Source organism: Cornus florida, unplaced genomic scaffold, assembly GCF_030987335.1.
Source record: "Cornus florida cultivar Cherokee Brave unplaced genomic scaffold, ASM3098733v1 CherokeeBrave_3.0.0_Hap2_Chr04, whole genome shotgun sequence".
NCBI lineage: Eukaryota > Viridiplantae > Streptophyta > Magnoliopsida > Cornales > Cornaceae > Cornus > Cornus florida.
The window spans coordinates 58,536,126-58,561,564 of NW_026775574.1; the positions used below are offsets into that span (position 1 = coordinate 58,536,126).

At 37.6% G+C, this 25,439-nt stretch overlaps 1 protein-coding gene across 1 annotated transcript; it reads left to right on the top strand.

Moving 5' to 3' along the window:
- The first annotated feature begins 7,807 nt into the window (after nucleotides 1-7,807).
- Nucleotides 7,808-25,131, top strand: LOC132303317 (uncharacterized). The gene is made up of 4 exons (XM_059800534.1): nucleotides 7,808-9,156; nucleotides 22,162-22,733; nucleotides 22,827-23,046; nucleotides 23,541-25,131. The coding sequence occupies exons 1-4, from the start codon at nucleotides 7,909-7,911 to the stop codon at nucleotides 24,885-24,887; spliced, it is 3,387 nt and encodes a 1,128-aa protein (XP_059656517.1). The 5' UTR covers nucleotides 7,808-7,908; the 3' UTR covers nucleotides 24,888-25,131.
- Nucleotides 25,132-25,439: the final 308 nt, after the last annotated feature.

The window sequence follows — 25,439 nt, forward strand, 5'->3', positions numbered from 1 at the left end:
GATGCAGAAGAATTTTTTAGACGATGTGATAAATGCCAAAGATTCGGACCATTGATCCACCAACTACCTAAAGACTTGCACGTAATGGCCACGCTATGGCCTTTCACGCAATGGGGATTGGATGTGGTTGGCCCTCTGCCGACCGCTAGATCGCAAAACAAGTACGTTCTGCTAGCCACAGATTACTTTACTAAATGGGTGGATGTAGAGCCATATCCAAGTGTGACCCAAACTCAAGTGAGACGATTTATCTAGAGCAATATTATTTGTCATTTTGGCGTTCCAAGGTCGATTGTTATGGATAATGGGACTAATCTCGATAGCAAGCAAGTGAAAGATCTGCTAGAAGAGTATGGAATCAATCAAAAGCTGGCAGTGGTTAACCATCCGCAGGCAAATGGACAGGCTGAGATCACGAATAGAACAATCTTTGCCTGTATCAAGAAGAAGCTTAAAGATGAGAAAGGAAAATGGTTAGATGAGCTTCCAAACGTCTTGTGGGCCTACAGAACGACCCCTAGACGGCCGACCGGGGAAAGCCCGTTCGCCATGGCATACGGCACCGAGGCTGTAATACCAGTCGAGCACTTAGTTCCAACTGTTAGAAGCTTAGCCTGGAATCAAGAGCATAACGATAGCATGCTGAGGTTTAATCTTGATCTGCTAGAAGAGAAAAGGGACATGGCTGCAATAAGGCTGGCGTCTTATCAGCAGACACTCATGAATAGCCATAACAAAAGGGTAAAACATAGAGATTTTGCCCTTGGCGATCTGGTTCTGAAAAAGAAGGTGGGAATAGTTAAAAAGATGTTTTCATCATGGGAAGGTCCATACAGAGTTGCGAAAGTCCTAGGAAAGGGGGCATACGTTCTGGAGACCATGGCAGGAAGGTTAGTTAGTAAACCATGGAATGACACATCTTTAAAAAGGTACTATTAGTAAAAGTAGCACTTAATTCTGAACAATGCACGTTTTGACTTGCATTAGCAAGTGTATAAAATTTTCAAAAGTTATGAAAGATTTATGAAGGAAGTTTATCTTGCCTAAAAGTTTGATCAACGTTCTTTCTGCTGAGCAAAAATGAATCTATGCCGAGTGGCAAATGGCATTCTAGCCGAGCGCCAGGCACTTAGCAAGTCAAGTGGCAACTGGCACTAATAGCCGAACGCCAAACACTTGCTAAAAAATGAGCATATGCCGAGTGGCAAGTGGCATTCTAGCCGAGCACCAGACACTTAGCAAGTCAAGTGGCAGCTGACACTAATAGCCGAACACCAAACACTTGCTCAAAAATGAGCATATGCTGAGTGGCAAGTGGCATTCTAATCGAGCGCCAGGCACTTAGCAAGTCAAGTGGCAGCTGGCACTAATAGCCGAACGCCAAACACTTGCTAAAAAATGAGCATATGCCGAGTGGCAAGTGGCATTCTAGCCGAGCGCCAGGCACTTAGCAAGTCAAGTGGCAGCTGGCACCACAAGCCGAATGCCAAACACTTAAGAAAATTAAAATGTGAAAACTGGAACTTGAAATTAAAGAACAAAAAACAAGTATTGAGTTGTCATATCATTCAGGGTTAAAGAATGTAAGTTTTGCCAAAAATAGATATTATTATTTCCTTGTAATTCATTACAAAAAGACCTTAAGGTACATGGCCTGATGTTCTAATAATACATGGAGGTACGTTTTTGTTTTTTTTTTTTTTAAAAAAAAAAAAAAAAAAAAAAACTACTGCAGTTGTATTGCAGAGTGTCAGTCAACATGTTCCCCTCCAAGCTCAGCTGCATTGTTCCCTCCATTATTATCCTCTGGACCATTATGATCCTCTCCATCATTAGTTACACCATCATCTTTGGAGGGGGAGTTAAGATGAATCACCCCCTCAGCTAGCGTGAGTTTGTCAGAGGCAACCGATGAGGAGGGGATAATAATGGTGATAGGAAAAACGTTCAGTGGCTGAAAGGGTGGTATAACCCCTGAGGCTGCAACCTCTCTGCATTCAATGAAGATGTTCTCAGCAGGGTCGCAGGGTGGATTCTAGTAGTTGCTTGGTGGATGGATGTCCGAGGAAGCGTCAAGTTCATCCAGACCAGAGCAAGAGCTAGACTCACCCTCAGGGGGAGAACGGTCAATAAAGCCATCTCTATACCCTTCAGCATACCTGAGAGCACTGGTTCTGGTGAAACGGGCAAAAAGAGCTCGCATGCCACCCTCAACTCTGCCAATCAAACTCAGCAGAGAAGAATGGTCATTCAGAAGCTTTTCCTTTGAATTTGCATGGGTCAACCGTTCAGCAATGATTGTATGCTGAAGGTCACCCTTCTCAGTCCTCAGCAAATCCCTTTTAGTCAGGGCAACACTTTTTTCAGTCTTCAGGGCATCAACTTCATCCTGAAGTGAGTCCCATTCGGCCTTAAGGGCCTCCAGCTCAGCTTTCAAAGCGTCTCTCTCATTTGCCACAGCATCCCTTTCAGTTTCAAGTTGGTGGTTTCCTTCTCTGATTCACTCAGCTTAGACACAAGCTCAGTGTTTCTAGCCTCAAGCCGAGTCTCTGCTTTAACAGATCTTTTAAGGACAACAGAGAAAGACTTGAGTTTCTTGTTCGGAATCTCAATGGTTTTTTGAAATGTGAACATCCCAAACAGAGTTTGCACAGAGGTGGGGTGGTTCAGGTCAGTTCAGTCACTGAATAGTAAAATGGAAAAGAGATGTATCTCAAGAAAAAGAAGAATTACCTCAACAGCAGCTGCTGGAAACCGCCGGAACATCTCACCAAAGGACATCTTGTTCAGGATCTCAAGGTCCTTGGGAGTCCAGAAGCCTTTATAGAAGGCAAAGGAAGTGAGAGGGTCCTGATATAAAGAGTCTGTAGGGCCAATGGCAGAGCCATCCTCACGGCTGAGCAGAGGGCACCATGGAAGAACAGACGGTGCTGAAACCAGAGGTTCTGGCAGAGTCACCTTCTGGTATGAAAAGCTAAGGTGGGGGCATGGGTTCAGTAATCCTAAAGGTAGGCATCCTGGTTCTCCGAGCTGGAGGGACGTTGCCTTGATCATGACCGCCCTCAGGCATTGGCCTTTTGCCCAGACTTTTCTCTGATGTGCAAGCTCTAACTAGAGGGGACCCTCCATTGCTCTGAAAGCCCCTAGCATCCTGGGTGCTTTATGAAGAAGTGTCAGATAAAGTGTTTGAAGGCTCAGTAATGGGAGCAGAGTGGTCCATAACCTGGGTCTCAGCAGGGATGGATGCTGAAGGCCCGTCAGCAGAACAGTTTGTGACTTAAGTCACAACTAGAACAGTCATAGCCTGCTCTGGAGTGGAGACAACTGTAGAGGATGATATGGTAACAGGTGTGGAAGATGATATGGTGACAGGTGTAGCAGAAGGGGTGGGGGCAGAACGCCTCCTCCTGCTAAAAGATGGAATTTGGATGCTCTCCATTGTAGATCCTAGGAGAGAGATGTCAGAGAGGTTTTCAGGAGTGAGCAAATCTGCAACCGAAGGAACGTTGTTCAGCACTCTCTCCGTTAAGATGTCTAGCCTGGCCTGCAAATGCCGTAAACCAGTTCGTCATGAGGTATTTGAAGGCATCTACAAAGAAGAGTACAAAAATTGGGAAGGCAACTTTCACAGTGGCATTCGGTGGGATGTGTCTTCGGTTTTCTATAGCCAGAGACAGAGCATTCACTGAAGGTAGTTGGAATAAAGAAAGATTGGCCGAACGGAGTTCGCCAATTTCCACTGACCCCAATCAAGTTTTGTCTCTAACCTTTTTCAAAAGAGTTTTTGTCTGTACATATTGATCGTTTTTCAATAAGGTGAAAGTGATAATATTTTTCACTATGTTTGATTCTGTTAATCCGATAGCAGAGGAGGAGGTCAATGATGTCAAGGTTGAGGCCCCTGTCCCAGTTCAGGAGTAAAAGGATTGAAATTACCTTTAAAAAGTTGGGGTTAACCTGCAGAGGGCAAAGTCCCAACTTGCTGAATGCATAACAGAAGGATGGGTGCAGTGGGAACCTAATTACATTCAGATGAATAGCAGAAAACAAAACCTTACCAGGAAAGAGACCTTCACCAGAGCTCTCATCCAGGTTTATTGGGTAAATCCTAAGGGAGACATCATCAGGAATGTTATTTTTGGAGCGAATAACATTCAAATTGGGGGGAGCCATGGAGAATGGGGAAGATTTCAGAGTGAAGGTCTTTCGTTCAAAAAGAATAAAAGAAGAGAGGAACTAACCTTGGGGAGTGAGTTTTACAAAGTACCAGCGACGATACAAGAGCCCAGTCGCGAATATATAACTCGCCGGAGAAACTAGAGAAAGATTGCCGGGAAGTGCAGGTTGATGACGAAGGACACTGGAGAAGATGACAGCAAGAAATAAGGGTGAATAAAGTTAAAAAAGGCAAAGGTTGAGAGGTCAGGGTTTTTAAAGACAAGAAATGGAGGCGACTCGACATACAAAAAGTTAAGACAACAAGCGGTGCAGCAGATCTCGGAGTATGGGTCTTCGTGCCTGCCATTCGATTTCCTGTGTCGTCATTCCGAGCCGTCAAAGCATAATTGTGTCTTTTTTATAATCTCACCCTAATTAATTAAGGGAGAGATTATGGGGGCAGATGAAGACACCAAAAGTGACCTGGGCTTGGGACGATCCATGTAGCCAGGAATGGGTCGGGTAGAGGCAGCTGAAGTAGGAGTGAATCCTCATTGGATGGGCCCAGGACTAGGAGGGCAGTAAGAAAGTCCACATTGGGATGAAAGGAGTTGGGCCCAAATGAGAGGAAAGAAGATGGGTTCAACCCATAAGAAGGAAGTCAGTTGATAAGCCTCATTAATGATTGTAACCGTTATAAATAGGCGGAAATGAGAGGGAAAAGGGGTTGGAAAATTTGTTTAAAGATCATTGTTTCTCTTTCTAGAATTGGGGGAAAATTCTGTGCTTCTTCATTCATCTATGGATGGAATTCATGCCATCCATAGGTGATTAATAATTAGTGGAGCCAAGCTAAAGAAACAACTCAGTATTAGCTTTATTAAGGCAATCATGAGAGGACCAATTATTAGAGAAAATGCAATTATTAAACTCCAATCCTTTACACATTCATCTGTCAACTAAAAAATTAGTATATGATCATTGAATCTATTTATCAAACCATTCCATATTTCTAAATTCACAAAGTAGAATTCATATAACTATACAGTTTGAAAGAAATATATAACCACTGAAACAATCAACAATAAGTCAAAACGTCCAGAACTAATGTGTACTCTATTAACAATCAACAATAAGTCAAGAAGCAACTTTTTTTTTTTTTTTTTCCTAATTGGTACTCACACACACATGTCTCTTTTAAGACTTAAACCCCTGACCTCCCTTTAGGAAATTAGAGGCCGATACTGCTAAGCCACTGGTCCGTTGGTAAGAAGCAACTCTTTTCGAAGTGTTGGGTTTTGCGTTTAGGACTTAGGTAATGATTCACTAATCTATAATTTGTTATGTATTTTAAATTAGGATTTCGGTAATGGAGAAGAGAGGGAAACAAATAACAAACAGTTTACAAGACTAAAGAACATAATTAGAGAGATTTGCACATAAAATTAGGGCTTCGATCCGTAGTATAGGTCCCTTAGGTTTTTAAATTGTAAAATCAATAGCCTTACCTCCAAAACCCAACACTTCAGAAAGAGAAGACATCGAACAAGAACAATGGGCGTTGCTGACATCGTACATCTTTTTCTTCTCCCCCACTAAGCGTTTTAGTTTTTGGGTTTGTGAGGGAAGAGGATGAAGGCTATTTTTTCTTTCTTTTTTTATTTGTATTTTTTTCCTTTTGATATATCGAGGAGAAACTTTTTTTTCCTTTCTAATTATTTGAAGAACTTTTTGCGTGTTATATTTCGTGTTTTCTATCATTTTTCTTTTTAATAATAATATAGACATAGATATATATTATATCCATTTAATTAATTATATTTTTTATTTTTAAGCACACTAGGGTACTTAAATAAAATCTTGGTTAGATATTTTGACCTTATATGCTTAAAGATAGTCTTCTAACATTAATTTTAGAATAATGCTTGCTTTAGGCCGCATAAGAAGGAATCTCTTTCTTATGATGAGGTGACCCAATAATACATCAACAGGTGTTTAAGTTTTAAAAGAAAAAAAAAAATAAAAAATGATAACTACAAGTAATAGAAACTGACCATTTCCTCTTTCTCTCTCACGTAGCGATTTATATCACTTCTGTGTTTTGAATCTAAAATCAAACAATGTTTTTCACTTTAATGAATCGGACCATGTGAGTTATTAGTTGAATTGATTAATGGCGGCTTCTTCATCTCAGGACAAGTAGTTTACCATTCCACCGCTGATAGCCTTCAAGTCCGTACTCCACATTGATGTCGTCCTTTATGGACAGTGGTGGTGGTGGGCTAATGTATTGCTCGTGTTCATCTTTGGTGGTGTTGTTTTACAGCTCCAGCAATGGGTTCAACTCTAAATCCAAGACGCTGAGTTGGAATTTGGAACGATTCCATGGAGCACATCGGTGGCTTTCCCATTATATGAAGAGTAACATATAGATACTTCTTGAAGTTTATATTGCCTGTAGTCGTCATTTTTTTTTTTTTTTTTTTAATTTAAACACTTGTTGATGTTTTATTGGGTCATTTCATTATAAGAAGGAGGTTCATTCTTATGTGGCATAAGGCAATCATTGTTCTTAATTTTATATATAATATTCCAGTAAACTCCATTTTCAAGTAAGTACAAATGATTTTTACAAATTTAGTTTGATTTTAAAAAAAGAAACAAATTGTATAGTACCAGCTAAATTGATTTTTATGGTCATAATCTAGGAAGTATAGATACTTTAGGAGACTAACGACGCGTATAAGATATGTGTCGAATACCGATACTTGCTGATACATGTCCGTTATTTTTTAAACGTATTTATAATTTTAAAATACATTTTAATTTTTTTTTTTTTTTTAACATGTATCCGATACTTTTCATATACTACGTACCTTTTAGGTATTTTGAGCTTACATCCGACACTTCTCGAATACTTCATAACACATTTATTCAAGTTTGAACATTAAAATGTAACTTTTTAAACAATAATAACATATTATAATTGTTAAAAAAAGTTTAAATTTTATTAAGTGATGACTAGAGATGCTTGTTTCATGTGCTATGAAACGAATTTATATGTTATATTAATGATTGTATTTAGATTCATAATATTGTTAAAAAATTGATCAAAAATTAATTTATATACATATAAATAAAATTTATTAATTTTTTATTAACATATCATGTCGTATTTATATATATATATTTTAAATTTGTTATATTATCGTACCCATATCGTATCATATCCGTATTTGTACTTCTAAGTTATAATTAAACCAACAAGTTGAATATTAATTATGAGTTAATATTATATTAAAAAATCAACGTGATTGATATTCAATCAATGCAACCAAAACACAATTCTTTAGATATTTTATTACATTATATCCGTTTAGTTAATTTTTATTTATTTATTTACAAGTTAATTTTATTTATTTATTTTTGAGTACACTGGGCTACTGAAATAAAATCCTGCTAGATCCGGATCGGGTCACTAAACTGAACAGCCAAACATGCTGTTTTGGTCCACGAGCAAAAAATAAGCATAATAAGCATAATTTCTGTGTAAAACAAGTCGCATGCAAATTTGTGCCTGTAAGATGTGATGGGTCCCTCTAAATCATGATCCAATGGTCATAAGAAGCTCGAACACGTCACTCCATTATGTAACTCCTAACTCTCTGATCAGCACGAACGCCTAGACACAGATCAGACAACCGATTGAATTCCGACTGTCAGAGCTCTCTCTCTCCCTCTTCGGCGAAAATGTTGCCGTTGGAGCTCCAACCTCGCTCTTACCGCCCGTTCATCTCCTCCTCCATGAGCGCTCCCACTTTTTCCACCACCTTCAACGGCGGCTACTCCCCCGAACGAAACCCTAACCCTAGCCCTAAATCATCCTACTACAGCAACAGCAGCAGTAACGGTTCCTCGACTAGATCTCTCAAGAAATCCCGATTCTCGCCGTCGCCGCTCGTCCACAACACCAGGATCGCCATCGCACTTGTCCCTTGCGCCGCATTCCTCCTCGACCTCGGCGGCACTCCGGTCGTCGTAACCCTAACCGTAGGCCTCATGGTCGCTTACATCCTCGATGCTATCAACTTCAAGCCCGGTTCGTTCTTCGCCGTCTGGTTCTCTCTCATCTTTGCGCAGATTGCGTTGTTCTTCAGCTCCTCTTTCTCCGTCACCTTCAATTCGATCCCTCTCGCTATCCTCGCCGCTTTCCTTTGCGCCCTGACCAGTTTCTTGATCGGCGTCTGGGCTTCTCTTCAGTTCAAGTGGATTCAAATCGAGTATCCGACGATCGTCCTCTCTCTCGAGCGCCTGTTGTTCGCTTGCGTCCCTGTGATTGCTTCGGTGATTTTTACCTGGGCGACGGTTTTCGCAATCGGTATGAACCATGCTTCTTACTATCTCATGGTGTTCAATTGTGTTTTCTATTGGCTTTTCTCGATTCCTCGAGTGTCATCGTTCAAATTGAAGCAAGAAGTGAGCTATCATGGTGGGGAGGTTCCCGATGATAATCTGATCCTTGGCCAGCTAGAGAGTTGTATACACACATTGAATCTCCTGCACTTTCCCCTGCTCTTTCACATTGCCTCTCACTACTCGGTTTTATTTTCTTCTGTTGCTTCCGTTTGTGATTTGTTTCTTCTTTTCTTCGTTCCTTTCTTGTTTCAACTCTATGCATCAACGAGGGGTGCCCTGTGGTGGGTCACTAAGAATGAGAACCAGCTGAGGAGTATTCGGGTGGTGAATGGTGCTGTTGCTTTGGTTATTGTTGTGATTTGCTTAGAGGTTAGAGTTGTTTTCCATTCGTTTGAGCGGTACATTCAGGTGCCTCGGCCTTTCAATTTTCTTCTTGTGACCACTACAATGCTTGGAGGGGCAGCTGCAGCTGGTGCTTATGCCCTTGGTATGATTGCTGATGCTTTTAGTTCAATGGCATTCACTGCTTTGGCTGTGGTAGTCAGTGCTGCTGGAGCAATTGTTGTGGGATTCCCTATATTGGTATGCATTTCATTTTCTGTAACTCTTTCAATTTAAAATCATCTAGATTTCTAATATATGAACGCTTATTTTAGTTTAGTTATCTTAAATTTTTATTTAAATGTTTATTGCTCCCTTTAATTTGTATTGTTTTAAAGAGGTTGGTCATTTCACCTTGATAAAATTTACTTACCAAAAAAAAAAAAAAGTTCACCTTGATAAAATTTAGGCTTCTTCAATCTGTGATTGATCAATAGTAAGCTCTTGAACATTATTCTTTTTGTTTGTGAAAAAGTAAAAGAACTGAAGAGGGGGGTGGGCGGGAGGGGGTCTTATAGCAGGCATTGCTTTCAATAGGACTGCTCATTTAAATTTTCTTTTCCCATGCCTTCAATTAGGGGAACATCTCAGCCCTGGGGTGGTTAGATTGATGTGGAACATATTTGAACCTGAGGGTTTACAGCACCAACCTGAGAGTTGGGCCTATCCTTACTCAGCACCAGAACTGAATTGATGCTGGAGTATTGTCCAGTGAACTGCACCAGTCTTACAAATGTAAATATGTGTTTTCTCTTTGCTGTTTTAGTTTAGTCCATGCTACCTCCACAACTTGACTTCAGGTTCATCTAGTGTGTCCGAAACCAAACCTACTTCAAACAAGTTTGAACACAGCAACAAAAAGGAACTTAACAGCTTGAGGCTGGTGTATTTTTACAATTTCATTTTCCATTTGATGTGGTAGGGATAAAATGAGGATTTGGTAAGCAACGCTTACTCTTTAAAAACCGTATTGCTCTAGGTTAAATGCTTTACCTTTATCTTAGCTAACTAGTTGACAATCAAGGATTGTGAGTGATGCCTAGGTGAGCCTAAGGAAAGGAACTTGTAACTTTTCCCTTGAAGTTTGAACCTATGCTCCTCAATTCGGGGTATACAAAAGAGAAAAAAGCAAGGGCACAGTTTTATATACATGGGTAGTGTACAAAAGCCACCAAAACTGAAGCATAAGGCATAAAAAATTAACAAAGAATGTGGCCATAACAGCCGCCTCTTTAACAAACAATATGAAGGGCTCAGCATTAAATACCTTAACTTTGGGGTTGTGATTTAGAAGATAGCTTCTTGTTTTGTTTTATTTATTCCAGATGGAGCACAATCGGCTGACATACTAAATCTTCTTGACTTCTTTTGTACATAAACTCCCTTTCTAACATTCGATATATCGGCACATGATTTCACTTGACTCTAGCATTACCCAAACAACAAACAAATAAAGAAAGCAGAAGACTACGCATCTCTCAGACAACCCCACAAAGGGAAAGAAGATTAATGGTTGTCAGGATGGCTTTTCAAATTAAGATCTAAGCAAAGAAAGCCACCTTGAGGATTCCTTTGTGTACACGTCTGACATATAGCTTTCCAAGGAATCCTTTTGTTTTCCACAGAGCAACTTATAAGTTATAACATGTACCGACATTGAACTTTCCATTCTACCTAACAAATACTTCACCTTCTCGCAGTGAAGATCTCCATACAAGCATCTTTAAGAAGGGATCTAGTACCTCCGTACATCTTGAACAAGGAATCCCCTACCTTATCTCTAAATATTTGAATTCTATCCAAAATCCAGGGTTCCTCATCATATCTCTTTCAATGAATGTTGCATATTAAACAATTGATACTTTTTTGTCGATTTGCAATTGAAAAGGAGTTGGAAATCCTCCTTCGATGCCAAATCACCATACTATACATATTATCAGAATTGGATCTTCTTCTTCTGAGAGAAGAGAGAATAGCAAAGGTTTCACTAATTGTGCCAAAATAGGATTGGAACTTATGTGTGCCATATGCAACTATAAAAGAAGAAACAATCACAGAAACTTGTGTACTTGTGCCACTGAAGACCTAAACACATAATTAATGAACTTGGGGATTTTGTAATGAAAGAAATGAAGTCCTCAAAAGATTTATTATTTTGTATGTATGGGGATTTGCACCCCTGCCAAAATTCTTTTTGTTCTTCTCACACCAAATATTTTACATAAGATATAGCGGAGCCACATCCCATGTCTTCCTGACACTACATGGTAAATGAATCCATCTTAAACCCACATCTTTACCATGGACTTTGACTTGGGCATGATTAATGATAATTGTATAAGGCTGTAAATCTCCCCTAATACCTTGTAATGTACAAGTTGAGTTATTGGCTCCTTTGCTATTTAGCATATTCCACATCAGCTGGCAGGCTGCCGATAGTTAGGATTGCCTCAAAAGTTGTTGACCAAAATAAATAAATAAACGTGGTGATGGGAGTAAGGATCGAAACCTGAGGCTTTGACAGATAGTTGCACAAGGTTCACTGAATAAGACCTAGAGGAATGAATTGGTCTTGTAGGATGAATTGCCTATTTTAACGATTTTTCAAATCTAAAACTATTTTAATAGAAATTCAAATTCAAAATATAGAAGAAAATAAAAATCTAAAAATCCACATCAATAATAATCAATTAAAAAAGTAAAACAATGACACTAGATTTTAAGGAGAAAATGCCATGATACTTGATCTAGGCAAACCAAAATCCGCTATGTGAAAGAGAGAGTACAACCTAAGTTAATAGACTCTACCCCAAGAATTCCTTAGTTGTGTCCTGACACAAAAGACTTTCTCCCAAAGGTCTCTTGGCAGTCCTTTTGCTCGTCAACAAGATCCACTTGAACTTGTTTCTATATTGATTTCGGTCTCACCCACTAGTCATCCAGGCTTTAATCTCAAATGATGGATTGAATGATCGTGTTGGGGTACGCAACAATAGTTGTCAACACATATATTTACACCTATCAAAGCTAAGTATGATGAATACAAAGATAAATGCACTCAAGACCTCGTAAAATATGCTCTGAGTGTGTATATGAGTTGCATAGAGATGTCTTTCAATCTGTCTTAGTATTATGTATATATAGGCAACAGAGTAGTACAGAGAGATTAGGGTAGGTAGAGTTTGAAACGAAGTTGGAAACTGCCTTTTTTGAATAGTTGTTTGATAAAAATAGACGTCGGTCAATTGACGATACTCCTAAATGACTTGATTTATCTCTTGATAATCAAAGTCTGTTGCATTTCAATACTTGCAAAAATTTTCAATTAGGAAGTTTCCAAAACTTTTTGACGCATAATATAGAAGATTCAGGGAACCAAATTGAATTAAAATCATGTGAACATTAAAAGTCTAATTATGCATGTATGAATCCTAATTTTGGGAGTGCATCCATGTGTTAAATTACCTTTATGCCCTTGTAGACGAAGATTACCAAATAACTTGAATGTAGCATGAAATTCCGTCTTTGACTTTGGGAAGTAGCAAACAACTTTTGAAAATTTATAAACTAAGTTAAAATTAAAACAATATTTGCGGATTTAGTTTTGATCTACGAATTTTTTTTTTTGATAACTGGTTTTGATTGTCAACCAAAAACCTATTCACCTAATAGGTGGTTTTATTAATCTCGATATTCATGAGAAAAGCATTTGTCTCTCATTTGCAAGGGCCTTGTACATTATTGTACACAGATTTAACAATTAAAGATTTATGAGGCTTTGCTCAGAGTTCATCGACGTGAGGGTTTGATTGCCTTGCTGATGGAGGGGGCCTTTTCACTTGGTCCAGCAGCAGAGAGACTCTGACTTTATCCCGGCTAGATTGCCTTTTCACTTGGTCCAGCGGCAGAGAGACTCTGACCTTATCCTGGCTAGATTGCTTTTTCTGTTTTTCATCTTAGGTAATTGGGAGGAAAAGTATTTAGATACAGCATTGGCTAGACCAGTGTCTGATCATATCCCTTTGTTGCTTGTTTGTGGGGGTTTGGGGAGGAGGAAGATGCCATTCAAGTTTAAGAACATGTGGCTCTAAGGCAAATGAAAGCTAACACTTTATACTATAATATCATCAATTAATCTCCAGTAAAATATTCATAAAACTAGTCTATTAAAGCCAAAACAGTGCAGATAATTTTGCTGTGTAGAAATGGTCTCACAAGCAATCTCATGCAACTTCAATAATTCATAAAAATTAAAAAATTAGGCCAACCAAAATTCTACAGTTTCATTTTTAGGATACTTCCATAACTAAAAGTTATAAAGCCAAATAACAACAATAAATCTTGTAAATAACAGACTGAAAACCTAATGTTCAGCTCAGATTTTCATAATAAAACTAGGTTCAAAGTTTATGATGTTTTTCAACAAGTTTTGATGCCCTTGACAAATCAAATTTTGAAATAAACTTCATCATTCCACAATTAAGCATCAATCTCAAAAAATAACTTTTACCAATTTGAAAGAAAATACGTTTTTAGAAAAATTTAGTTTGGAAACTTATCTCTTGAAGACCCCTTTGCAATGTCCTCTCCCCTTTCTCCTCCTAAGCTTGCTTAATTGAGGGACAAGTGTACAGTCAATGCTTCACACGTGTCCTTCGTGCAAGCCAGCCTCTATACATACGCTATATGAATAAGCAAGCTAAATGAATAAACAAGTACTGATATGTACTTAAGGTAAGGAGAGGTCTACTCGGTTCAGGAGGAAACTATAATGTAATAATATATCATAGCTTATCTATACTAATCGGGTCCTTTTCTTGTCTTTTACATCAGCTTATAATCCCTTTACTTTCTATAATTGAAATTGTGCCCCAAGCTAACAAGTTGTATTTCTACCAATCTCAAGTCCAATCTCATTAAATCCATACTAATTTCCATACATAAGCAATTGTTAGTAAAATCCATTGAAAGTTTCAAAGTTTTATATAAAATCAATCTCCATGAAATAACTCAAAAATATCACAATGAAATAAGTCGAACACCTAAAACAGATCCATCAACCTTTATGTATCATACATCATATACATAGACTTCACCATTCTTCATTTAACAAGTCAACTAAGGGAAATTTATTGAGTCAGATCCCTGACTGCTAGAGAATTTTAATTCTTCCGGATCCATCTCATACTCCTCAGACTCTCTTTTGGATTCGCGTTCGCTATAAAAAAAAAAAAAAAAAAAAAAAAAAAAAAAAAAAATCATCTTCGAAATTTGTTACTTGTAGTGTATCGTAAGAGTAAATCAAGGATCAAAAAGGGAATCTGAATCTTCGAAATTTGTTACTTGTAGTGTATCGTAAGAGTAAATCAAGGATCAAAAAGGGAATCTGAATCAGAGAATAGCGGACGCGAATCCAAAAGAGAGTCTGAGGAGTATGAGACGGATCCGGAAGAATTAAAATTCTCTAGCAGTGGGGGATATAACTCAATAAATTTCCCTTAGTTGAGTTGTTAAAAGGAAGGAAGATGAAGTCTGTGTATACAAATGTATGATACATAAAGGATGACGGATCTGTTTTAGGTGTTCGTTTTATTTCATTGTGATTTTTTGAGTTATTTCATGAAGATTGATTTTATGCAAAATTTTGAGACTATTCAATGGATTTTACTAACAATTGCTTATGTACAGAAAATAGCATGGGTTTCATATCTTGATGAGTAGTAGCGGAATGAGTAGTTTTGACTAGTGCTTAGGAGTTTAAATTGGGAAATCTGCTGAGACCTGGCTCTAAGGGGGTTGTTTTTCAATAAGTTATGACTTTTACGTAGCATCATCTTTTGCATTGTGATGTATTCATGAAACATGAATTTTCCTGAAGTCATGCTGATTGGTGACTGAGGGCATTTTTGGTAATGTGGTTATGCTTAAGATTTTTTCTTTTGATGATAGCATTGGTTTGATATGTGAAACTTGGTTCTAATTTTACTTATATTGAGTGCTAAGGGTAAACTTGATGATAGATCCCACATACATCTTTGCAGAGGTATTTAGCATTCACATTCATTAAATAAAGAGAGAGTATGCAAATTGATTAAAGCTTGGAGTTATTATGATACACTTCAAGTTATAAATTTCAAGGACGATTTTTTTTAGGAGGGTAGAATGTGTCAATGTGATATTCTGAACATTATTATTTTGATTTACCTACCTAATTGTGTTACAAAGTTTAGTTGGGTAACTTTGGTCATCTTAGTCATCCTATATATATATATATATATATATATATATATATAAATATATATATTTAATGAGATTGGTACAACTTAATAGTTCGGGGCAAAATTTTAATTATAGAAAGTATAGGGATTATGAGCTGATATAAAAGAAAAGAAAAGGACCCAATTAGAATAGATAGGCTATGATATATTATTACATTATAGTTTGCTCCTGAAACTAGTAGACCTCTCCTTACCTTAAAGTACATATCAGTACTTGTTTATCCATTTAGCTTGCTTATTCATACATGTAAAGAGTCTGGCTTGCATGAAGGACACGTGTGAAGCATTGCCTGTACACTTGTGCCTCAATTCAGCAAGGTTCTAAATGAAGCTTTTGAAGACTTGGGAACATTAAGAGGGAGGGGGGGGGGGGGGGGGGGGGGGGGATTGATGCTTAATTGTGGAATGATGAAGTTTATTTCAAAAATTGATTTGGCAAGGGCATGAAAACTTATTGAAAAACTTTATAAACTTTGAACCTAGTTTTATTATGAAAATCTGAGCTAAAGGAAAAGGGGAGATGGCATAGTAAAGGGGTTTCCAAACTAAATTTTACTAAAACGAATTTTCTTTCAAATTGGTAAAAGTTGTGATTGTAGAGGATTGATGCTTAATTGTGGAATGATGAAGTTTATTTCAAAAAATGATTTTCAGCGGCATGAAAACTTATTGAAAAACGTGATAAACTTCGAACTTAGTTTTATTTTGAAAATCTGAGCTGAGCATTAGGCTTTCGGACTGCTATTTACATTATTTATTGTTGTTATTTGGCTTTAATATTTTGAGATATGAAAATATCCTGGAAATCGAAACTGTGGAATTTTGGTTGGCCTAATTTTGTAAGTTTTTAATTATTTATGAATTATTGAAGTTGCATGAGATTGCTTGTGGGACTGTTTCTACACAGCAGAATTGTCTTCCCTGTTTTGGCTTTAATAGACTAGTGTATGAAGATTGTACTGTAGATTAATTGCTGATATTATAGTATGAAGTGTTAGCTTCCATTTGGCTCTGGTTTCATCTAATTTAAGGTAGTATTTAAATTCTTATGAGTTTTTAATTATAAGCCTTTGAGTAATTTATTTCTATATCTATGATTTGATTTAGGATGTAAAATTTAGAGAAATAAAAATACCTAATGAGGTTTCTCTAGCATTTTATCTTACTATTTAATTTAAAGTGTGTTTTATAGTGAATTTTGGAATGTAAAATGTGGTTGTGGAAGATATTGAGTTTGATCGTGTTTCATAAATTGTGTACGTGCTCAACATGAAATAGGAAGGGTAAGAGTTTCTCTTAGATTGAAAGACCATAAATGGCCCGGGTTTTTAATGAGGGATTGTTCACGGTCCAAGGGTCAAGCCCCTAAAGCTGAAGGATGGAGGGTGGCGGTCCCAGGGGGAAGCCCCCCCGAAGTCGCAAAGGGACACAGTTTGGATATGAGATTATGATGATGTTTTGGAATTTTTTTTATATTTGTTTATAAATTTTGGTTTCATGATTAATTGTTTTCAATATGTTAAGTGGAGACGAATTGAATTTGGAAATGGTTTTGTGGTACAAATAAATTAATACTCCCTTTGTCCCTCAAAAAGTGTCAACCTTCCCATTTTTGGCTGTCTCAAAATAATTGTCCCAATTCAAAAATCCAATGTACTATTTTTTAATATTCCTAATTTACCCTCGTTTCCTTGAAGTTATAAAAGTAATTAAAGTTATGTGCACCCACCATAGAAGGCTATATTTGGAAATTTATTACCTACCACTCTAATAAAGAAACCATTAAAAACTACACTCTTAAAAAGTTTGGTTCCCAAAAAGGGACACTTTTTATAGGATGGAGGGAGTATATTAGTATTTGTTTGATTATATATTTGCAGCCTAGCCTAAATGTTCAGTTCAATTTTCGAAAACCCCCGAAAATCTACCTGGCTCTTTTGAGCTCACTTTTCTTTTTCTAAAAACTTCTTAGGTCTTGGGAGTGGTGATGAGGTCATTGACAAGAGTAGGGTTGACTTAGGCATATTTTTGGAGACTTGAGGTTTAGGTGGAGGCTATAGTCTACTTTTGTACTAGCTGTTGCGTTGGTGTTTAGTTTGGTTTATGTAATTATTGAAACAACATAGCTTGGAGACTAGTGTAGCTCCCATTTTGTGACTTTACATTTAGTTTTTGGTTTTATGTGTGGATTATGGACCGTGTTACTGTTACCATGTATATATTAAGTGTTGTGTTTAATGGAGGTCAATGAAGAGACTTTTGAATTATTAGCTTAGCATTAGCTAGTTTGCTTACCTATGTTGTTATCAAGCAGGTTGAGAATTATTCCATGTGTTCGGTGATTATCTCACGTTCCGTCGGGAGCGGGGTGTGACGCTGGTCGTTTAGGTGTATTACGGTTATGATTAGCTCTTTGAGTGAACCTTTGGTGTGCATTTATAGGGCTAAAGGGTGTTGAGGTGCTGATGTAAATTGTATTTGATAATTTTGTGCAAGCGGAAGATCGAAATAGGGCACTTGTTGTAGATAGTCTCATTATTCCTTGTTCGGGAAGTGTCTGAATTTCCACTTACGGAAATTGTTTTAAATAATGGGGGGTACAATTAAATCTTCCTATGTGCTAGGCTTTTTTCTCTTCAATTATCTACACATCAAAGGTTTGCTTATCAAGCAGGTTGAGAATTATTCAAGGTGCTTGGTGATTTTCTCACGTTTTCGCAGGGAGCAGGGCTTGACAAATATTTATTTTCTGAACTCCATTTATAAAGTTTGTTGTAATTTGTAATCTAATTTCATGGCTAAACAAAAGATTACTGATGATAAAGAATGAAAGAAAAGTAAAATGAAGAGAGAGGGAGAGAGAATTGGCTTAAGTAGAATTTCTAAACCCTTTATAAAATTTGGGACTTGTTGAAAGAAGGAAAGAGAATTCTAGTAAGAGAGAAATCATTTATAGAAATAAAAAAAATATAAATAAATAAGGTAAACTGAAATGTTGCTGGGAAAAAAAATAGCTCTTTGTCGATAATAGAACAGAGAACCTATAGAGGAAGAAAGGGGTTTGTGATTAGAAGAAGAGGGCAAAAAGAAAAGGAAAAAAGAAAAAAAGATAGAGAAAGATGTTTATTGAAGGAGAAGAAGGTCCACCGCCAACCAAGTTTTGATGATTAGTTATAGTAAGTTCAAAACTTGTTTGCAAAATAGAGCAAAATTCTTACCATTTTATCTTTGCAATCTTTTAAAATTCCAGGAAATAGCCGTAAAAAAAATCAAGTAAATAAAATTGTGTGATGAATTACATTTGGAAAACTTCGTATTTGATATCCATATTGTTGAAACTTTTCATAGAATTTAAAATATTTTATGTTTAACCTATCTTTTTTTATTTTTTATTTTTATTTTTAAAAAATCCTCTCTGAATCAGACACGCATGTTCACTGGGTGTCCACAGTGTTCCTACGCTGTGTCCAAAAAGAAAAATATTTAGACACATTTTTGGCGTGAAAGGCAAGAGTTGCTATTGGGCCACGTCTGACCACCCTTGTTCTTTTCCGTGCTTCATAGTTTACCATGGTAGATTACATTCCGATTCTTAGCCCCACTACATATCCTGCTATAATTCTATTTAGATAGAGAAGTCCCCGCATCTTTTCATGATACCTTTTCAAAGACACATCCTATAGGAGATTCTTACCTTCTCTATCATTGCGCTTCTTCATGGGCCTTTTTTTGGGTACCTCCAAAGGCATTTGCCTTGCAAAGTATGATTGATCACCTTATTTATTTATTTATTTTACAGTAGCTCCTAACCTTTATTTATAAACAAACTTATTCTACTACACCTTATAGAATTTGAAATCCTCTTTAACCCTCCTTATTAAAAATCTCGTTAGAGCTTCTGGAGCCCCTTATCAATCAACTTTGGAGAGGCAAAAAGGATGTAAAATAAGCATGGGCTTGAGGGCATTCTCTTAATAGAAATATTGTCGCTTCGACATAGACAGGCTTTGATGATGTGTTTTTTTTTTTTTTTTTTGAGCAACTGCATTACACCAACCTTAACTTTGAATGAAGAGTACAAGGGGAGCCTCAATTAGATGGTAGGGAAATCTGTGACCTAGCATCCCAAATTGTGGCCCAAGGCATCAACATCATCCACTTCTCAGATTAAAATGCGCTCGGTTTTCCCCATATTCATCCGCGAGCCTAATATTGTTTTGAAGAAAAGAAACATACACCGTTGATAACTAAATTGTGCAAGGAAATATGTGAACTTGCATCCCAAATTATGTTCCAAGGCATTCACATCATCCATTTCTCAGATAAAAATCATGTTTTCCCCCATATTCAACGGTGAGCCTAATAAAGAAAGATACACCGTAGATATCTAAATTGTGCCTGAGTCTTGATGTGTTCCCCCTCCTCGGCCACAATCACAACCACACGTACTCTATAGCCCTCCTCAACAAAAGATAAGATGCGTAATATGGGGGGAGAGGGTACCCACCTGAACACCTGAATACTTGTCATATGTGACCACATGACTGATATGATTGGAGAATTTCCCAATCTTTCTGTGCTCTCCACACATTCACCAATAAGATAAGTTCACCTTAATTGAGGGTCCCATAGTCCTCTCATAATTGCTTCCACTAACTGCCTCCGCAACTTGTATTTCCAGAACCAATTTCTCAGTCTCCTTAAACACCTGGATCTCAACTCTCATTTGTGGTATTGTACCATTTCAATTCTTTGGTCTTGATATCTATGTCGTTGGATTGTCTCATTTGCTGTCTTTTGATTGGTAGCCATTTATCACAACTACTAAGTACTCTGTAGATAAAACTACTGATTCATTTTTTTTCCCTTGCAATAAAGCTTTCAGCCAACTTAAGTGCAATAATAAATTAACAATCATAATCAATCACTCTGGAAGAAGAATAATTTGTTAAGGAACAAAATATGGAAAAGTCGAACTCCAAATTTGGAACTCCAAAGAACAGCAGTATATCTATATAAATGGAGGGGAAACCCTATATCATAGGGAGTTTCTAAGAAGAATTAGAGAATAGTATTAGTTTTTCTCTTTACTAAATCGGCATTTTCCATTGATTTGACCTTTAGTTGAAATTATTTCCTAGTGCGCATATTTAGAACTATAGCAAATGTCAAAAGGCGATATGGGATCCGATAATTCTGGCTTAAGGCCGTTGAAACAAGGGCTTGTATTCCAGTGGAGGCAAAGGTAGCTTTCAGTCGCTTAAACCAGCTAGAAATGGTTGTAGCACTTCATTCCCTCATCCTAGGGATTGTAATGCTCATGGCGAGTGTTTGATTATTGGTTGAGCAAAGCGAAGGGGGTATAGGTGAGCTAGAACACCAAGTGAGCAAAGCAAATGAGCATGATAAGAGAGAAACGAATAATTGGTGAAGAAGCTAGTATTATAAGATATGCGCAGTCATGCATGTATATGCACCTATTCAGTATCATGTTTGCTTAATCTTATAATTTCAGATGATATAGATCTGGAGGACATCCCTTTCAGATTGACAGAATTAGGTTGGATCTTCTCTATTATGTTACGATTGCGACTCTAATCGAACTTTCTTGATTTATAATTAGGACTATGATCCTAGTGGTAGTGATTAGTACACTGATATTGCACTCCAATTCCTAGACTTGACAGGAGAGCAATAGAGGGCGTGGGATTAATATACTGAGAGATGAGGAATTTGAATACCCTATGGAGTGTAACTGTACTACTTTGAAAAATTCTGAGGCAGCTTTAAAATATGCGAGGGAGTGGCAGAGGACAGTAAGGGGGTCTTCAGCTCCTCCCTCAAATTATGCATATGCTGTGTACTGCCTGATTGATGAAACCAATGTGAGTGTGGTACTTTATAAAGTACATTTCATTCAGAAAGTAATACCTTCACCTTATCTGGATAATTGAGTTCCTGACAAGAGTGAGTTCTTGGCTGCCTTGACTTTAGCAAATAATCCTGTTGCACAAGTCCATTTTGTTTATGCATGGAGAGATTTTGAATTTCACAATGTTCTTATAGTTTCAGCTTTTGAAATATATGATTTCTTACTTCAACACAGACAACATGCTCCTATATAAGGTATACATATTTGATAGATTGTGTGTATTTGCCAAGCAAATCTTTGTGGCCACTTGATTTTGAACCTTTCAGATCTATCACCATAATTCAGGAATCAAAGTATGAGTGAATCTAACAAAATAGATTGCTCTAGTTTTGCATGAAGTTTGTTTAATGGCTGATTTCAATGATGCGGAGTATGTTCTTAACATACACTTGCACAACTGTAAGCTGCCAGGAATCACCCTAAGCGTGTATGCTCATCACTTCTTTTGACAAGGATTTTCCTCATTTTATTACAAACAGTAGAACAACCAATGTCTTAAACCACTAAGGTTGTGCTCGGGGTAAACAAGTAAAGAAGTTAATTGTCATGATTTTTTGGTTCGTTTTTTGTCAATGATGGAATTTGTTTTTTGCCTTTATTTAGTTGATACTGGATCTGCTATCAGTGGGGAAGCCACCGCTGCTTCACTAATATATTTTTGCCACAAAAACTGAAGTCACTATAGTCTATAGCAAACAGGATCTGACTAAAGTGAAGTCTGATGAAGTGCAATTTTGCATGACTTCTATTTGGTGTTGGTATTGGCTTTCACATCGTATTACTCTATTAATCTGTTGGTTAACAATAGGAACGTTGAGCCGAAAATTGACTTCTGCTAGTTTTGTTATTCTGAGAGAGTTTGGACGCTCTCAGATGCATTAAAGTGCCATTTTTTATTTTTTATTTGGGTAAGTACTGATTTTTAGTTTTGTTATGGGCATTATAGCATAAACTTTGAATGTTTAAATTAATTTCTTTTCATTCTTTATTTTCCAGTTCCTTCCACTCCCTTCAGTAGCTGGATTTTATTTGGCTCGTTTTTTTACAAAGAAGAGTCTGCCATCATACTTTGCCTTTGTTGTGCTCGGGAGCTTGATGGTCTCGTGGTTTGTGCTGCATAATTTTTGGGATCTCAATATATGGATGGCAGGAATGCCTTTGAAGTCGTTCTGTAAGCTCATAATTTTATGTGTTGTCTTGGCCATGGCTATTCCTGGTTTAGCTCTTCTTCCATCGAAGCTTCAGTTTTTGACTGAAATTGGTTTGATCAGCCATGCACTGCTGCTCTGCTACATTGAGAATCGCTTCTTTAATTACTCTAGCATATACTATTATGGGTTGGAGGATGACGTGATGTATCCGAGCTATATGGTTGTCATGACAACATTTGTGGGTTTGGGTCTGGTGAAGAGGCTCTCTGTGGATCATCGAATTGGACCAAAGGCAGTGTGGATACTGACTTGCCTCTATTCTTCTAAATTGGCAATGCTTTTTATTGCATCAAAGACTGTTTTATGGGTTTCTGCTGTTCTTTTGATGGCTGTATCTCCTCCATTGCTTCTTTACAAGTATATACTAGTTTGTTTGTATTCATTATATACTTTGATTACTTTTTCTATAAAAAACATAAAACTCATAAAATTCACTCATTAACTTCACAGGGACAAGTCAAGAACGGCCTCAAAGATGAAACCTTGGCAAGGTTATGCACACGCTGGTGTGGTTGCTTTATCGGTTTGGTTTTGTCGTGAGACAATTTTTGAAGCTCTTCAGTGGTGGTACGGTAGACCTCCATCTGATGGTTTACTTTTGGGCTTCTGTATTCTTCTAACGGGGTTGGCTTGTGTACCCATAGTTGCTCTCCACTTCTCTCATGTCATGGTATTGATAGTCTTCCTTCGTTCGTTTTACCTTTCTTTAGGAGTTGTAACTTTCTAATTCTCCTCCTTTCATAAGAATTGAAGCTGCTATATGAATACTGTTCTATGTCCTGTATTCCTATCCATATGCGTTTCAGTAAGTTATTAATCATTCATATTCATGAGTATTTCCAGAATAATTTTCCAGTGGAAAAGTCGACAATTTGGATTAGAATTCAGGCTGATCAATGATTAAGGATTGCCAAGTGAATATTCTTCTTTCTTTTTTATTTTTATTTTTATTTTTTAAAAAACAGCCTTTGGAATTTTTGTTTATATGAAATGATAATCAATGGATAATGAGTTACAACATTTTATGAGTGTAAGATCTTGAAGAGAAACCATTTCAGCATCATGTTTATACTTGTCCAGATTTATTACTCTAATTTTTTCCAAGTTACAGATTTTTTGTACTTCGATTGAACTAAAGGACTCATTTCCCCTTTTCCGGTGCAGTCTGCTAAGAGATGCTTGGTGCTGGTGGTGGCAACAGGTCTGTTGTTTATCCTGATGCAGCCACCAATTCCATTATCGTGGACTTACCGCTCCGACCTAATCAAAGCTGCCCGTCAATCTGCTGATGACATCTCCATATACGGTTTCATGGCATCAAAGCCTACTTGGCCGTCATGGTTGCTTATCACAGCGATCCTGCTTACTCTCGCTGCAGTAACCTCCATCATTCCTATTAAGTACATTGTTGAGTTGAGGACATTTTATTCCATTGCCATGGGGCTTGCTCTGGGGATTTATATATCTGCTGAATATTTCCTTCAGGCAGCGATCCTGCATGCCCTTATAGTCATAACCATGGTTTGCACTGCTGTATTTGTGGTCTTCACGCATTTTCCGTCTGCCTCAAGTACAAAGTTACTACCATGGGTGTTTGCATTACTTGTGGCTCTCTTTCCTGTGACATATTTATTAGAGGGCCAGGTGAGATTCAAAAACTTACTCGGAGGTGGAGTTGGAGAGGTGGGAGAGGATGACAAAAATCTGACAATGTTACTGGCTGTTGAGGGGGCAAGGACATCGCTCCTTGGTTTGTATGCAGCTATCTTCATGCTTATAGCACTGGAAATAAAGTTTGAACTTGCCTCACTTATGCGAGGAAAGGCACTTGAAAGGGGAGGAATTAGACATAGCCAATCTGGTCAAAGTGGCTCCACCAGTTTTGCTCCAAAATCAAGGTTCATGCAGCACCGTAGGTCCTCAACCGTGCCGACCTTCACAATCAAGAGGATGGCTGCTGAGGGAGCCTGGATGCCGGCAGTTGGCAATGTTGCTACTGTGATGTGCTTTGCTATATGCCTTATATTGAATGTCAGTCTCACTGGCGGCTCAAACCGTGCAATATTCTTCTTGGCACCGATCTTGCTGCTTCTCAATCAGGACTCTGACTTTGTTGCCGGATTTGGGGACAAGCAGAGGTATTTCCCGGTTATAGTAGTAATCTCAGCTTACTTGGTCTTGACTTCTCTATATAGCATATGGGAAGAAATCTGGCACGGGAATGCTGGTTGGGGGCTCGAAGTTGGAGGACCAGATTGGTTCTTTGCAGTAAAGAATGTGGCCCTCCTCGTGCTCACATTCCCCAGCCATATCCTGTTTAACCGGTTCGTGTGGAGCTACACAAAGCAGACTCACTCGGCGGCACTGCTCACAATCCCCCTTAATCTGCCACCCGTCATAATGACGGATGTGATCAAGGTTAGGATATTGGGACTTCTCGGAATCATATATTCCCTCGCCCAATATCTTATTTCTAGACAACAATACATCTCTGGTTTGAAGTATATTTAGGCAAAATGAATACTATGTACAATATATTTTTGGCAAAATTTTTCAATTGAGGTTTGTTGCCACCTTCGGCTCGTGGCTCGTGCTTAACTGCTTATTTTCATTTGGGTTTTTGTTGTACCATGCCCTGTAGTATTAGCAAGCCGTTCCAGTGATATAGTTGTAGCAAATAAGCACCTGGGTAAATCATTGTTTGGCTGTTATTATTATTTTCCCTGGTAAGAAATGAATAGCATTTGGTTGAGCATGTTTTTGGTGGTATGTCTTCACGACCTTGTCATGTGGTGTGAGGTGGGGACGCTATGGTTGACTAAATATGGATGTTTTACTAAACGAGAAACATTTTTTGTTTTCTGTTTTCAACTTTTAAAAATGCAAAACGAAAATAAAAATCGCGTTCACTAAAATGTTTTTGTTTTTTTATAATAGAAAACGTTTTTAATTTTTGTGAAGAAAAGAGGAAATATCAAAATGATGTTTCTTATGTTTTTGGCATTGTAGTGCAGAAATGTTTTCACTAATGTTACTGTGCAGGCACTATTCACTTCAAATAAA

Bases quoted from the DNA above. Each gene is read 5' to 3' on its own strand.
- LOC132303317 (XM_059800534.1), top strand. From the start codon at position 7,909: ATGTTGCCGTTGGAGCTCCAACCTCGCTCTTACCGCCCGTTCATCTCC. The intron at 9,157-22,161 runs GTATGCATTTCA...TTTATTTTCCAG, and splicing joins TTGTGGGATTCCCTATATTG to TTCCTTCCACTCCCTTCAGT. The intron at 22,734-22,826 runs GTATATACTAGT...TTAACTTCACAG, and splicing joins CCTCCATTGCTTCTTTACAA to GGACAAGTCAAGAACGGCCT.